General features: G+C 41.7%; 1 protein-coding gene across 2 annotated transcripts in view; it reads right to left on the bottom strand.

Annotated features, from left to right (window-relative positions):
* Positions 1-584: 584 nt before the first annotated feature.
* The window catches only part of INPP5A (inositol polyphosphate-5-phosphatase A), a 264758-nt gene continuing 249476 nt past the window's right edge, over positions 585-15866 (bottom strand). The window contains exons 13-16 of one of the 2 annotated variants that reach the window (XM_075257715.1): positions 6188-6299; positions 2206-2274; positions 1491-1578; positions 585-1334 (exon numbers count right to left, since the gene is read on the bottom strand). In XM_075257715.1, the coding sequence (XP_075113816.1) occupies positions 1498-1578; positions 2206-2274; positions 6188-6299 (262 nt within the window). In that variant the 3' untranslated portion in view covers positions 585-1334; positions 1491-1497. The remainder of the gene's footprint in view (positions 1335-1490; positions 1579-2205; positions 2275-6187; positions 6300-15866) is intronic. The other variant, XM_075257714.1, reaches the window with a different exon arrangement.

Genomic DNA, 15866 nt, shown 5'->3' with positions numbered 1-15866 from the left:
GCAATTGGCACCATGATACAGTAACAAAAGACGGACGAAAAACGCTTTACAAAACCTTTAAAAGAGACACCCAAATCTAGCTAGAAACTTCACATTCAGTCCTTAATATCACATACAAATAATTTATTACAAGAGTAATAAAGTGAAAACCGCTACTGTATATACGTATTGTATCCACTAGGGTGGGGGTGGGGGGTCGTCTTTTTTTTTGTGTTTTTGTTGTTTTTTTTCGTATTAAGGGAGGACGACACAAAAAAAAGGTTACATAGAAATTTTGGTTGCTGATGTACAGATATAGTTCTATATAGATATCTAAAACTGCTACTCCTGAAGGTTTGTTACTGATATGGCACACGCGCCAGTACTGGAAAGAATACTTAGCATAGGTTTTGGTAAGATTTATAAATTATTTTAAAAAGTATATATATATTTTTTTAAATATTTATATATATCATATATATAAAAATGATAAGCAGCTGCTGTGTGACTCGAAAAAACAATAATAAACCATGTTACATGGCAGTGTAGTAAATAACATGGAAACAGTAAAATGAAGGGGAGGTCGGTGGAAATGGGGGGGGGGGTTCGATCTAGAGTGTGACGCCATTGAGGTTTGGTAATGGCTATTGATTTTAATGGTCACTTTATGATTATTGCACTTTAGTGGCTACACCCCTAGCTAGCCTAACGTTAGGCACACAGGCCGCAGTCAAAAATGAAAACGTATTAAAACCATCAATATCTTGACGCCTAGTCAATTTCCACCCCCCCGTGTTTCTCTAAGGCGTCTGCTGCCGAACTTCAAGCCGTTACGACTTTGTTAGCGTTTCAGTCTTAAGAAATGTAAGCAGGAAATGGTGAAAAGTGATAACAAGCCACTTGCAGAGATCCACCGGCATGTAGCGGGGACATTGATCCATCTGGGGCACCATACAATACTGAGAACCCCAGCGCTGCCCCCTTATGCCGATGGCTGGAGAGGTTGACCCACCTCCGCAAAGTGACCGTGCATGCACAAGCTCGGCTTCCATTTTTGTGATGACAGAGAAGGAGATTGTCGATATGTATTGTCTGCTAGCGTTTTGGCAACACAACAGTGATGTAAAAAAATATATACATGTGTCCAAGTTTCTACTGGATGTTACATAACCGTACAAGAAAGTGAGGTATGTGAGCCTTGTTGGGAAGATGAAGCCTAGTAGATGATCCGAAATGTACAAATGTAGCTGTGAGGACGGCACAGCTCAGCCATTGAGGAGTCTGCCATACTGCACGGGGACTTCCTCACAGAGTCGTCTCTCTGTAGATCTTTTCATTCGGTTGGCATCTTTTCCCTGTCAAACAGGCAAGTTGTTTTTATTTTTTAATAAAGTGTATACATAAAAATAAAAATCCTGCAAACATGCACATCAATCCAACATGCACGAATAAAACACAAAACACACTACAAAATTAATGTAAATGGGAAAAAAAATGAAAAGGATATTTACCACCACATCACTGCACGATACAACACTTGTGCACATGTGCATTAGCTTTACCTGCCCCGGCGGCTACTCGGAAGGACAGGAAGACGGGCTGTACAGAGAAACAAAAAGCTTCATTACATATAGGAAGTAACAGATCATTATATATTGGAAAGTGAAGCAAAAATGACTAAATGAAGAGACTAAGGCCATTCACATTAGACAGCTATTGGCCAACAGCCACCTCTCCTGACCCCGCACACCAGATAGATGCATGCTCAGCTCGGATAAGCAGGGCACGTGTGAATGAGGACAAGGGAGGAAGATTCTGCCAGACGCCTCTGGCAATGGCCTATCTCTTCCAGAACTATGCAATTGGGCAGACTTGGGAGGCCTCCATACACATTGGATGGATGGCTAATAATGCCAGAAAGGTGCATTAAACAAGTTACTTAGAACTAGAATTCAGTGTAGAAGGCATTGATATAAACAGAAACACAGCCTAAATGGACCATTGGAGATTTGGGCAGGTTGTTGCATGGACAGATATGTTTGGTGTAGTTTGTGAAACTGTGCTGTGTTGTTGATTTTTTTTTGCAGCCCGCTATGTGGGGTCTTAGCCTTAAAAAGATCCTCCATTTCTTTGAAGGGAATGAAGAGTGCGAGATGGAGGGACGAAGGGATGACAAAAAACAGACAATGGAGAGCTAGTAGTGCTTCAATGAAAGCTGGACTTTACCTTGTGGTCCCCCATGCAGATATTTGGCCCAATGCTGTCGTACATCACTATCCTTTCATCATTTTCAGACTGTAAAACAATGGACAACAGTAAAGTCATCTACTTGCCATCCTGCATTATAATATTGAGGGAGTCTCCATGAGAAAGTCATTTTCCAGAGTAGAGAAGGTTCTTGCACCTTAAAATCATACAAGTAATTCATTGTTTGCTAAATTTGCCATCTTAAAGGGGTTTTCCATGACTTGCATACTGATGATCTACTCTTATTATAGGTCATCATCTTCTGATCTGTGGGGGTCCCACAAATCAGCTGTTTGATGAGACCCCAGCGTTCAATACCAAGCCCAGCGCTGTACACTCTGTAATGGCTGTGCTGGATATTACAGCTCAGTGCTGTTCACTTCAATAGGACTGAGCCGCAGCTGTACCATGTGACTGATGGATGTGATGTCATCAGCCAGGGAAGAGGCCACGGCGCTCACGAGCGTTACAGCCTCTTCCAACAACTGATCAGGGAGTGGATGGGGTGGTGGTCTCCTGGGTATCAAACCCCTAACAATCGATAATGACCTATGGTAAGGATAAGCCATCAATATTTTAGTCAAAGAAAACCCCTTTAAATACATCAGGTGGAAAATAATTCATTACCTATGGAAAGATTGCTCATAACACTATTCCACAATGTATTTTTTTACTATACTTGTGCTGCGAATTACACTTGTTTAAGCTTTAGTCAAATTAAGGGGGCGCAGGACTCTCAATCTCAAGAACAGTGGAATCCCACCAAAGAAAAGGTGATCAATCTCAGCTATGGGATCAGCATTTAGTTAATAATATCTATTGCATTTTTGTTGCACCCTTTGACTTCATGCCATGAAGAGTTAAGCAAAAAGCACAGAGCCACCTCCAGATTTGCCCCTCAGAAATATTATAGACATTAAGGGAATATTCGCATGAAAAAAACACCTTTCAGAACAGTGGAGAAATACGCAATCAACCAATTAAAAGAATGGGTGAATCAGGGCCCTATGTGGTGGTCTGATCCCTTGGATAGAGGACAAACGTATAATGTAAGAAAACGCGTTATCCAATAATTTACTATGTCTATACTCAGCTTTACGCTTTACATTGTACAATAGTTAAAAGAGGGTTGTCCAAGACGATGGGGAACCTCCGGGTAGGCTGAGGAAGGTCTCACTAATGTGTCTCCAGTGATCCATTGTCTGCCCAGTCTCCTTTCTGTCGTGTGCCAATGCTCACAGCAACAAAAACCATGACTGGCGCCATATACAAGTGATGTGGTCCGTCTCCAGCAACAACTTGAAGCCATGAGCCTCATGTGAACACTGACACCAATCAGTGGCTTCAGCAGTTGTTGGTAAGAAACCAGTGCCATAAGTGATGCCACCAATCCTTCCTCTGCAACCAATGAAGCACACATTGGCATGTGATAGAAAGCGGACGGGGGATGGACAATGTAGCGCGAGGGACAGGTGACTTACACTAGGTTCTCACTACATCTGCTCGTCTTTGTCCAGGAATCCGCTTAAATGGGCAGGGAGTAAAGTCCTGCACGCAGTATAAATTTGGCAGAAACCCGATGCACCCCATTATAGGGTCCACCAGGTTTCCTTGAGTCACCGTTTTTTGTAAATCGGACACAGTTTCTGTCTTTCGGGTTACCCATGTGGACCCAAAGCCCAACTAGTGCAAACCTAACCTAAGCCTTTTAAAAACCCAACCCTGCTATCCCAGTTTTCTCCAAATCCTGATAGATATGCAATAAAAACCTCAATGTACCATTGTCTGGGGTCAATAAATTAACCAATAGAAAACATTGTTGTAAATGAGTGTAAAACAAAGGAATTCCAAAGCACAAATAATGTCTGGTCCCCATAAAGGCGACCTCCGGCGGCACGCACGGATGACACGTCAGCCATTAGGTTTTTTTTTATTCCTCTTCAATCAGTCAGGTCTGGATGAATGAGAGTGTAATATATACATCACCGTTTGGACTAAAAACTAAATTATGTTAATGCATTAGACTGGCTTAAGGTCAGGTTTACTTTATATTATGATTGCCTGCCAAAACCATAGAAGAAAACATAACCTTCCGCATTGTATGCATGAGCACTTTCCAATATTTCAAGATCATAATGGCACTTCCTTTGCAAGTGGAAAAGCATTCATCAAATAGAGACTTGATAATTTAGAAAGGCAGCATAAAATTGTGGATTTCCAACTGTATAATCTTTAGACAGATAAACAAATTACAGCACTGCACAAGCAGGAACAGGGCACACTTGGCTGAGCATTCATTACTGCATGCTATCAGGCGTCAACGTGACTCGCAAGCAGTGGGCAACCTTTGGTGTTTTAGGGCTCAGGAAGCATAAAATAACATGATGGTGAGGTAACCGAGCATGGCATGATAGATGGTGCAGCATGAAAGCTGTTTACAGCCCCATGTCTGTACAATCTGTAACGCCTAGCATGCGAAGCTCCACATGCTGTGTGCTAATTTGTGGAGACCATCCATTTTCTGAGCAGAGACAGCGCGGAGCACGCGAGATACAATCACTGAAATCTAGCTGGATCAGCACTTTGTTTCATAGACTAGATCACAGGGATTGTCTGAGTGCATTGTAAAGCTTGAAGACCCTACAGATCAGCTGGGAGCAGAACATTTGGCGTAGTGAGAAATTATTACATGAGCTGGGAAACAAACGTATTATATTATGCAAATCCAAAAGTCTTAATTTACTTCTATTGTCGCCAGTCCTTTCATTGGCTTAGGACACACAAAGCTGAAAAGCTGCATTTATTTTGTTGTTGTAGAGATTCTGCTGCTTTTTTGCACCAACAGTGACTTCAAGAGGAACGGGAAATATAAAGTACACTCTTCTACCTCTCCTTTCTATTAAATCCACACCTGGCTTTGCCTCAAAAAAACACTGCAAAATCTGCAACAAAAATGCATCTTCCCACACCAGCAGGAGTGATATAAAATTTCCACTGGCTTCTCTATTAGAAGACGAGAGCTGATGAGGATACAGGCTGCCATAAACAGCAATCTGTACATGACAAGGGGCATGAAATGTTAAAGGTGCATTTCTCTTTTATAAGGGTTTATACTGCTGGTGTATTCAATTTATAATTGGTTAAAGGTCCAAACCGTGAGGGTCCCCACGGACACAAAGGAGGAGCAGCGCTGGTAGGTTTCCCACTTACCACTGTGCAAAAAGAACGCGGACACGACTGCAGTGCTACTATACTCCTGGCCTTGCAAGGAACTGATGTCACATCTGTAGTTGCCAACATTTGCCAAGGAATATCAGGGAGAACGGTGTGCAAAACACAAAGTGAAATTTTCTGATTGAAAACGGACACAGTTACATCCCCTTTTGGGAATGGTCACATCCCCTTTTTCATAACAGGGAACGAATCATCCCCTTTTTGGATGTGATCTAACACATAAATAGCCTAAGTCGAGCATAAATGAGGATGTCCTAGCCTGGGATACTGGCCAGCTCTTCCAGGAATTCAGGAGGTCACCCCTATTTCCAGGAGCCACCCAGAACTTCTGGGAAAGCTGGCAAGTATGACAGAGAGGTGCCGCAGTTACCTTGCACAGTGGGTGGCCAGGGCAATTCTGCACAAGGACTGGAAAGAGGATACAACACTAACCCAGAGGTTGGTCCCCAATAACTATCAGAATAAAAGGCATATACTAGGCTACAATACGCCATTGCAGTGATGCTATGTTTTGTTATTGATCAAAGGAAAATAGGGAAAGATTATTACACAGCTGATGTCCCCCAAAATACTAGAACATATATAGTCAGCTTTATAAAGAATGGAATGGAAATGGTGGATGTAGAACTTCTTGATCTGCGATTATATAAACTCCATTAATGGCAGTAACCTTAGCCTTATTACAACACAGTAGGGGGTTAATAACGTTCAGTACCGAGGGTCTTACCTTCAGGAGAAGTTCTTTAGCAGAGTGTGACATGAGAATTCGATCGCACCAAGCTGGACATCGTGTATTCATGTATTGCTTTCCCTGACTGCTGTCTTCACTGTACGGATAACTAGAAACGAGTCAATATAGACATGTCAAGCTCTGGTGGGCTACACGTCATGGGTGTCACTGTACAAAATGGAACACATTTAGCCTACATAAGTAACATATTAAACAGTAAGACTACCGTGATACTGAAACACAACATTTGCCTCTAAAATAAAAAATTATCTTTAGTTTGCATACAGTAGGTTGGTTTCAGCTGTAATACATAGATAGAAGTTATTCCAAAGCATCTCTTCTTCCACGTGCATGCTTGGCTCAGCTTTTTCTATAGGAGGTTGCTCTATACGTTGCTGTCGATCCTTCAGATTATCATGTGAGGCTCAGTACACACCGGATAGTCATTGCAATGACAGTCAAATATATACTAGGACCTTACGGCCAAAAAAATCCCTCAACCTAGATTTAGCAATATTCCCAGGTGCTGGAGTAACAAATCCTTACAAAGCAATAAAGATGATAAGTATGGGTCACTAAGTAACTAGAAAGATTTGGGGTCACAATCACGGCCACATATATTGTGGGCTCTAGGAGGAAGTGTAGGACTGTGTTGGACTGAGGGTCCTTAGTCCCAACAGATAAAATGGTTCTGGGGTCCTACCCTCCAACTACCCAGGGAACCCTTCAAATTTGGGTGCTTTCTGCGTTAGAGCCTGGGCCCGCCGAAGGTTCCAAAATACTCTGGTAGATCAGTCTGACATTGTATGTAGGCAGTCAGAAGGCAACGAGCCACTGGACTTAGCACCTCAGCAAATTCTTTCTAGAGATCAGCGGCGTCAGGATCCTGAATGGACATGCTCCTAACCTCTTTAAGAACATTTAACATACTAAGGTTGTCTAGACCACCCCGGTATCCTCTCACGTCCACACGCCGGCCCATCCAGACATCATGTCCGACCAGTACGAGTCCATTTACGGAGGATAATATGGTATGTTTATGTGAAGGACACAACACAAGCATTTACCTAGAACATTGACAGATCCTTTACAGTGACAAAACACGGCCTAACTATTACTCTGTACACTGTTCAATTAGACTAGATTAAGTATTGAGCTGCTTGTCCTGAGAGACTTAAAGGACTGGTTTAGGAGTATTGACAAATGATCGCTTATTCCTAAACTGATTTACAATGCAAAAAGAAAACGAAGAAAAGGTTATCTAATGTCATTTCAATGGAGGTAATTTATTATCCGAGGTGACATATCTGCACCTGATAGAACATGCTAATTGAATTTTACAGCACTATCATTTCCAGCTAAGGCTTTATGACTCTTATGGCTTAAGTACATCTCTATAGGGACATGTGGGTCTGGGTGAAGGAATACGCCGTCTCTACATCAATCATTTTAAATAATTCTAACATAGTCCATTACCAAGAAGTCGTTTTGGCTCCGTGTACTGTTCGGCGTAGCCTACTCAATTTTATCAGATTAATACGAACCTTCCATAATGGCAAAACATGATGCGCTTTGGTAGTCCCATAGAAGTGAATGGAGCAACAAATGAGCAGAAGTAAACCTGCTCCTTTGGAGGATCGGTAAGTAAGGTAGCGGAACTGAAAACCCCACAAACACTCCTATCATTATAACCCCCCCTTCCCCCTGAGTATAATAATCGGAGGGCTAGGAGAAGTGAGACAACATAAACACTGTTACTTACCTCTCCTGCACTCCTGAAGGCTTCGGGCCTATTTGGTGACGTCCCAGACGTCACATGGGCTGGGTTGCAATGTCAAATATTGGCCTTGGGGCCCTGACATTCCTAGTTACTCCACTAGTTACGGGGTAACCCAAATACTCTTCACTTTCATGGAAAACTATAGACTAACCTACATAACATAACTAAATAGATTCTAATATGGCTAAAACCTTAGGGTGCATTCACACGGAGTAACGTGCCGCGTGATGTGGCACGTATACGCCGTGTGAGATTTTGAGTGCCGTATATGCTCCCATTGATTTCTATGGGAGCCTGGATCGTATATGCCATGTTATTTTGCGGCCGCAAAATCACTGCCGCAAAATAACGTGGCGTATACGAGACTAACTCCCATTGAAATCAATGGGCGCGTATACGGCGCTCAAAATCTCACACGGCGTAAACGTGCCAGGTCACGCGGCACGTTACTCCGTGTGATTGCACCCTTATAGTGCAAAATAAAGGTTTCCTGGAATTTCATGTAAAGAATTGCAGCTTAAAGAGTAATCCGGTTTCTAGTAATTAGATCTGTGGGGTTCAGACAGCCATGCTGCTCCCTCGCCATACAGACTGTAGCGCTGAGCGTCAGTACTCTGGTGCTGTCCCATAGACAGCAACGTGTCCGCGCCGCAGTGCCTACACTAGATCTACAGTTTGTACAGCGAGGGAGCCGGATGTAGACATTACAGAGAGCAGCGCTGTCTTGGTACATGTGATCCAACACCCAGGATCCCTGCAGATCTAATATGGGTGGTCTATCCTAAGGATAGGCCATCAATCCTACAAACTGGATAACCCCTTTAAAGCTGAAGTGACATCAAAAGCTCCTATCAAATCTGTTCAAAAAGGTCTATCACCTGATATATCAGTAAGTGTGACAAGCCAGTCATGTTCTGACATCATAGAGGTAGACCCTACTGACCCTAGGTTTACCTATTCTCCGACAGACCCCTGCCGCAGGACTTTTCCGTCTACCAATTTCAGGTGGGCGTTGCGACAGAGTCTCTGAAGCAGATGTGAACTAAGCCTGACATGGGGACTCCGTAGTAGTTTAATTATATAGAAGAGGAACAGCACAATGAAAAGTTATATGAAAGATGTTCGGGAATTGCAGTATTATGGAGAATCTGAGTATTTACTAAAGCAGATGTGACAGGTCCTCCTTATACATGAGACTTCTATAGAGATCTCTATAAGGAATAATGGAGCTTATATTTACAATGGGTTTTTTACATTTGTGCAGCGTTTTACATATAAACAGGAACAGATGAAGCTCGCGCTTTTATTACCGTGATTAAATGGAAGCATTCCTTCAGACAGCCGCAGACGTAATGAAAAGAAATGGCTTGATGCTTGAGCAGAAACTTATTTACCACCCTGCTTGGTGTGATAATACAACAGCATTTTCCAAATGGGTTTACAAGCTTCTGCACCATTAAAAAGGCATTAGAGATGGCAAGATGCCACAAGCAATGCATCGAGCGGCACTGTACAGATCTATTGGTATCAGTACCTTTCTTTTTTCCACCTCATCAAATCTCACAAGGCTCATTCATGAAACACATTATGAGAATTCAATTTGCTACTTGACTGAAAGAGAAACTCTCCGAGGTTTAGCAGGTCCGTGAATCAAACTGTGGGGTGGAAGTTTATGTATCTGCGCAATGAGCAATACAATATGGAAACCTATCCAATTGCTAGAAGACCATTGCTCGTGTAGGATGGACAGGGTGTGCTGACTGTAGGGTCACCGTGCAGTCTGTAAGTCGGCCATATGTAAAGCACCTCAGCATCTTATTGTATGGCCAAGTAGACCAGCCTATAGGATAGATATTTGTGTACGGTTTACATGCAAAGCACATAACAAGTAGACCAATGTCTATAGGATATAAGATACTATCATATCTTTGTACCTGATCTATAGACCAGCAGCCATAACTGCATTTGTTATTTGTTTTAGAAAGTTACTTTTGTCAGGACCTTATGAGAATAAAAACAAGACTAAGTAAAAAAAAAAAAAGTGATCAATACTCTGTATACAAACATTACATGGCAATATAATAGGTACGGTGTTGCTTTAAGGCGAGGGGCTACTGCAGCACATGACAGGCCTTTGTGTTTGATCCCCATTGTACTGCAGCAAACAACACACAATACACAGTTCATCTCCTACAAGTAAACAGAGGCCGGGGCAGGTCAGATGCTACTGTGGACAGACGAGTGTATGAACTCTCTATATAGAAACCAGCCAGCAATCCAGAATAGTAATAGGAGCGTATATAGATAGCGCTAACACATTCCCCTGCGCGGTATCTGGAGTGTCCTATGTAATACATCTCAGCTGCACAAAATGTCTATAAGAAGACTTTTCACTATGTTTTGGGAATATGGGAGGAATATCACGCAAATGAAGAAACATAAACTCTACATATATGGTTTTGGTTAGAATTAGAGAATGTTTTACATTTGGTTAGTGGAGTCTCAATTTTTTAAAATTAATTTTTTGTGGGCAAAACCCTGCAGCAAAATATTTTAAGGCGGTAATAAACCTTTCAAAGTTTACCTACATGGCAGTTTTTATTGTTAGGATCAGTTTTAGGCCTAGGATGTTGGATACTCCTGACATGCCCCCGATCAGCTGACTGCAGTGCACCAGATGGCGGAGGAGAGATGTGGTTTCTAATACAACCTCTATAATCATTATGGACACGCATCCCACAGCAGCTTTCCCTGCATGACAAATATCTGTGCAGGGGAAGCGGGGGTCTGAATTCTGGGACCATACCCCCCTGCCTATTACTAGAACAAGGGACCTGAGCTCCCTGTGCCTTCTTATTGCAGCCTGCTGTGAGGAGTTTGTATGGAGCAGTGGTCTAGCATGTGTCCTGCCATGCTACTCAAGGTTTATGGGATTAGGGGAGACGGCAGAGCATGTCCGTCTCCAATAGTCCTGTAGAATTAGATCGGAGCAGCAACATGCATGCTCGGCCATCATTCCGCTCAGGAAGAATAAGCTTGGGACACGGCAGAGTCCACTGGTGAGGTCCTGTACATAGGTAATACAAGTCAATTGTGTAAAAACCCTTTTAATGAGTAATGTACAAAGCATTTCAATGTTTGCAAATTAGTGCAGTAAAGCAAACATCACGCTATATACTGTACCACTAGCGATATGGTACCTATAGGTAACTGGACATGATGGTCAGGTCACACACTTGTGCAACTAAAACAAACTTTCCAAGCCAAACTTTCAGTTGTAGACACAGTTAAATAAAGGAATCAAAGGCACCGAGCTGTGAACTAACTTGGTGTGATGTATATATCTCATTCACTCTAAAATCGGGAGGGCAAACACAGGCCTGCAAATAGTGACATAGTACAATGTGTAAAACAGCTGCTACTGCTGAATGTTACATGAAAACCATGGAGATCCAGCCAGTGATCACCGCCGCCATAATGGGGAGGTCACGCGGAGAATTCTCTAGCAGAGGGTAAATAAGACCATAACTGTACACACCATAGGACAGAGGGCAACAGCCTAATGTCATTGCATCTATGGCCAGGTCTATAGCTGTATTACATAAATACTATTGATATATTAGATATGTATTAACCAAGCAGTCAGTTTGTAGCTGCAGATAGGATACCCAAATCACCAAATATCAAATACCCTGAGTGTAGATAGGGCAGCAAAACTATTGACAACCCTGGCGAAACATAGACTATGTTATATGTAATGCATGATGTGAGGGCCGGCACATAAAGTCAATTACAGAATGCTTGTGTCAAGCACCGCCCCATCAAGTGTTTGAGGTTATGGACGACTTTGGAGCCAAATTGTATCATTGACTTATGGCTAAAAAAAACCAAACACATTTCTAAAAATTTTGGACTTGGCTTCTGCAAAGGTGGAGAATGCTCCGACTTTCTGACAGCACCGACACTAGCCCTGCTCTGCCCCCTCCGCAACTATCTTTTAGGCAAAGGCCCTAAATAGCGGAAATGCTGCAATTTTGAAGCAGCATTTTATAGCCACTGCAAAGTGGATGGGATTGTGGTTAATCCCATCTACACATTGCAGAAAAATATCCACAGCAGACATGCTTAGATTTCAATCACCGGAGCGTTTTTGTTATTCACATGTCAATTACCTACAGAAATGTTGGCGTTTTCCATATAAATATAATTGAACCAGGAAGTTCGCAGAGGAAAACTCTCAAGACTTTTTGTGAAAAGCGCTGCGGTAAAAACTGACAGTTTTCCAGCAGTGCTTTTTGTGGGGCCTTAGACTAAAGCTAATTTATTACTAAATGAAAGCGGACTTAGATTTGGTCATAAATCAGACTAGAAGATCGGTCAGGAGATGCAGCAGCCTGATGGAGTTGCTAGTGAATGGCATCCTGCGGCTTGCTATGTAGTATAAAGCACAAAAGTGACAGAAGCCAAATGGTACAACATTATTAATCAGAAATGTAACAGATGCCTGGTTAGTGCTACGTGGAGAATCACTGGCTATATCCAGGTTTGTTTGGTTGTTTCCATAACTCCCATAGAAGTGATGGGAGAGAACCACACGATCCCCTCTGTTAGAGAGCCTTCACACTGCGCTCATTCTGAACATAAAAACACGTTCAGAATGAGCGCGTAAAAAGTAGCTCCCATTGACTTGAATAGGTGTTGGCATACGTGCGCTCCCCATTGAAATCAATGGGAAGCTTTTTTACCTATTGCTTTCAATGTGAAACGCACGTAATACATTGAAAGCAACAGGAAAAAAAGCCTATATGCCGGCTCCCATTCAAGTCAATAGGAGCTGCTTTTTACGCGCTCATTCTGAACGTGTTTTTATGATCAGACTGAGCGCAGCGTTACATCGTGTGAAGGCTCCCCTTACACAATATTAGAAATGACAGTAGTTAAAGTTCAGTCTTCCAGACTCCACAGATGTGGCGTCTTCTAGTAACGTATGATTACTTTTGGATGGATATAATAAGCTCTTTACATAATCATTCACGGCACCGGCATTCCTGATATTGCAGTGGAATTCAGCTCCTGATACTCGCGCCTTGGTAGATCACCTCATACGGCAGGATTTATGTCCTATCCAGACTGACATATCATCAAAACACATTATTTAGTGTCAAGTGGAAAACAAACTCATGCAAGAAATAAATCAGAAAGCAGACAAAAAAAAAAGACTAAAAAAATAAACAGAAGGAAACAAACAACCTAGAAATGGAATATTTTATCCCCTGTCTGCATAGTGATCTATTATCAGGCCATACAATATATATATATATATATATATATATATATATATATATATATACACACACACACACATAGTATATATATTTAGAATGAGTGAAAAAAAGGGCCCAAGTGAATATAGATCCAGCTGGTAAACTTCATGACAGTTTAATGCCATGGCAAACATGAATAGGTCACTTTAAGGAAATGATTAATGTGTCAGATTGCAGAGTATGCAGACTTATCGGAGAGTAAACTTGTAAGTGGGTGTGAACCTGTGGAAAAGTCAGCTCCTATCTGTGTTATATTACAGCTACAAGAGTAATTATCATAATTAATGGACCAAAGTGATAACACTAACAATTGCCCACCTGTATCTTGGATAACCACCATTCCTTCATTCCTCCATTCACACCTATTTCTCCTTCTCGCTCAATGATTACCAGGCATTGCCCTACATTGGAGGAGCCGGTGTGGAGCGCACTGTTTGTTCATGGTGGCCAGGAAGTCCTTGTTGCCTCTGGCAAGATGCAGGCGCTAGCTTTGCTAGACTGGATAGTGTTGCTATGGTGCCTATTAGATTACACTGAATAACATGGAAAAATCTACCTGGGTGTATGTTCAGTTTCCCTTTCCCCTTGAAAGTCTGAGCACTGGGTTACCTAGAATAACTCATTGTGACTAGGCGTCTCTAAACGGACACGTGAAACCATCATGAGAAGTGTCATCACTGCCAATGGGCTAGAAATCTGTATACAAAGCATCAAGGTAAATGTGACATTGTATGCTTTGCAATTCTATTAAGGCTGGATTCACACATGCAGTCTTTTAGGCAAACGTGAGTATATTTAAGGCTGGGTTCACACCAGCACTTTAACTCCGTTCGGGGTTTGTGGCCCTGAATCCAGCAGGAAGAAAAGCGCTGCTGGATTTCTACAAGACTATATGCCAATTACACTTACAGTGAAGCCAACTATTTCTTACTGACGTTTAGAATGGATTCCGAGGTTTACTGTTCCTTTAAGTGTAATGTATGCATTAAAACCCTGAAAATAGTTCATGTGACGGGATGGCGGTTCTTACTTCAGCAATAAGTTGCAATTACGCATTGAACAGGCGTTTGCTATCTGTAACAGTAAATCTAAATAAAAACACTATGTAATTGGCAATCAATCACAGCCGGGATTTACTGGCCCGCGCTACATCTGTTGACGTCTCGCACAGAATTATAGACACTACTGTTCCAAGGTAGTAAAATATTACCCACGACAAGCAGACTTCAACATGATCATGGACCAGAACTAACCAGAGTCTCCTATAAATATAACATATTAAATGATTTCATAAAGGCTCATCATCTCCATGCATGCTGATAAATCAGAAGCAAATAATGTCATTTACACGACAGCCCCATAAAATAGAGTATAAAAAATACAGAATACTCAAACTAGTGCTCAATGTGACAGTAGGTGCCCTGCGCACAATGACTACCCCCTTCTATATGCTTTATTCTTCCTGATCAGGTAACAATGGACTACATCAGATTACCAGGATCTCCCCCCAGCAAACATATAAGGAAGACTAGAATAAATAAAAAAAAAAAAAAAAAAAAAAAAAAAAACATTTTGGAACCAGATAGAAAGCTGATAAATCCTTTTTGCTATGGCCAAAATTTCTGATTTTCAACAACTTTTAAAATCCTGAACTACAAACGTGAGTGGAGAGTAATACTGCCAGTCCTATTACCGTACATCATACACTTAATCATGAATGTGAACTATAGCCCAAAGCAAACCTAGATCAATAAAAAGCAATATTATATGAAGCGAAGATCCTACTCTTACAAAGGTGTGCGACTAAGCATGACCTGCACTCAGCTAAGTTCCCATGGCAGTATAAGACCCAGTCACTTGTTCACTCATTGCCATAGATGTGACGAGTTTAGCGCATGTATGTTACCTTGCTCACAGCCAAAGTTTAGCATTAAAACACCAGACATAGAAGAGACAGAAGTATCCGCTACAATTTCTCCTTCTCTATCTGTCTGGAGTCTCTCCATAAAGTAGTCTAGTTGAAGACTATTTCCACCGGGCCAGCACTGCTATATCAAACTAGTTCAGCAGGTCCAAAATCCATGGAACTGAATTTACATATAATAAACTACCTTAGAACCAATTTCTTATTTAAAAAAGGCTTCTCACTACTACAATATACCCAGAACACAAGGCTTCTCAATACTACAACATACCTAGAACACAAGGCTTCTCAATACTACAATGTACCTAGAACAAAAGGCTTCTCACTACTACAACATACCTAGAACACAAGGCTTCTCACTACTACAAATATACCCAGAACACAAGGCTTCTCAATACTACAACATACCCAGAACAAAAGGCTTCTCAATACTACAACATACCCAGAACACAAGGCTTCTCAATACTACAATGTACCTAGAACACAAGGCTTCTCAATACAACATACCCAGAACACAAGGCTTCTCAATACTACAACATACCCAGAACACAAGGCTTCTCAATACTACAACATACCCAGAACACAAGGCTTCTCAATACTACTGCTTACCTAGAACACAAGACTTCTCAATACTACAATGTACCCAGA

The sequence above is a fragment of the Leptodactylus fuscus genome, chromosome 10, assembly GCF_031893055.1.
Source record: "Leptodactylus fuscus isolate aLepFus1 chromosome 10, aLepFus1.hap2, whole genome shotgun sequence".
NCBI classification, from domain to species: Eukaryota; Metazoa; Chordata; class Amphibia; order Anura; family Leptodactylidae; genus Leptodactylus; species Leptodactylus fuscus.
Note: the sequence above shows the minus strand (reverse complement) of the source record. Positions and strands in the feature narration are given on the sequence as shown.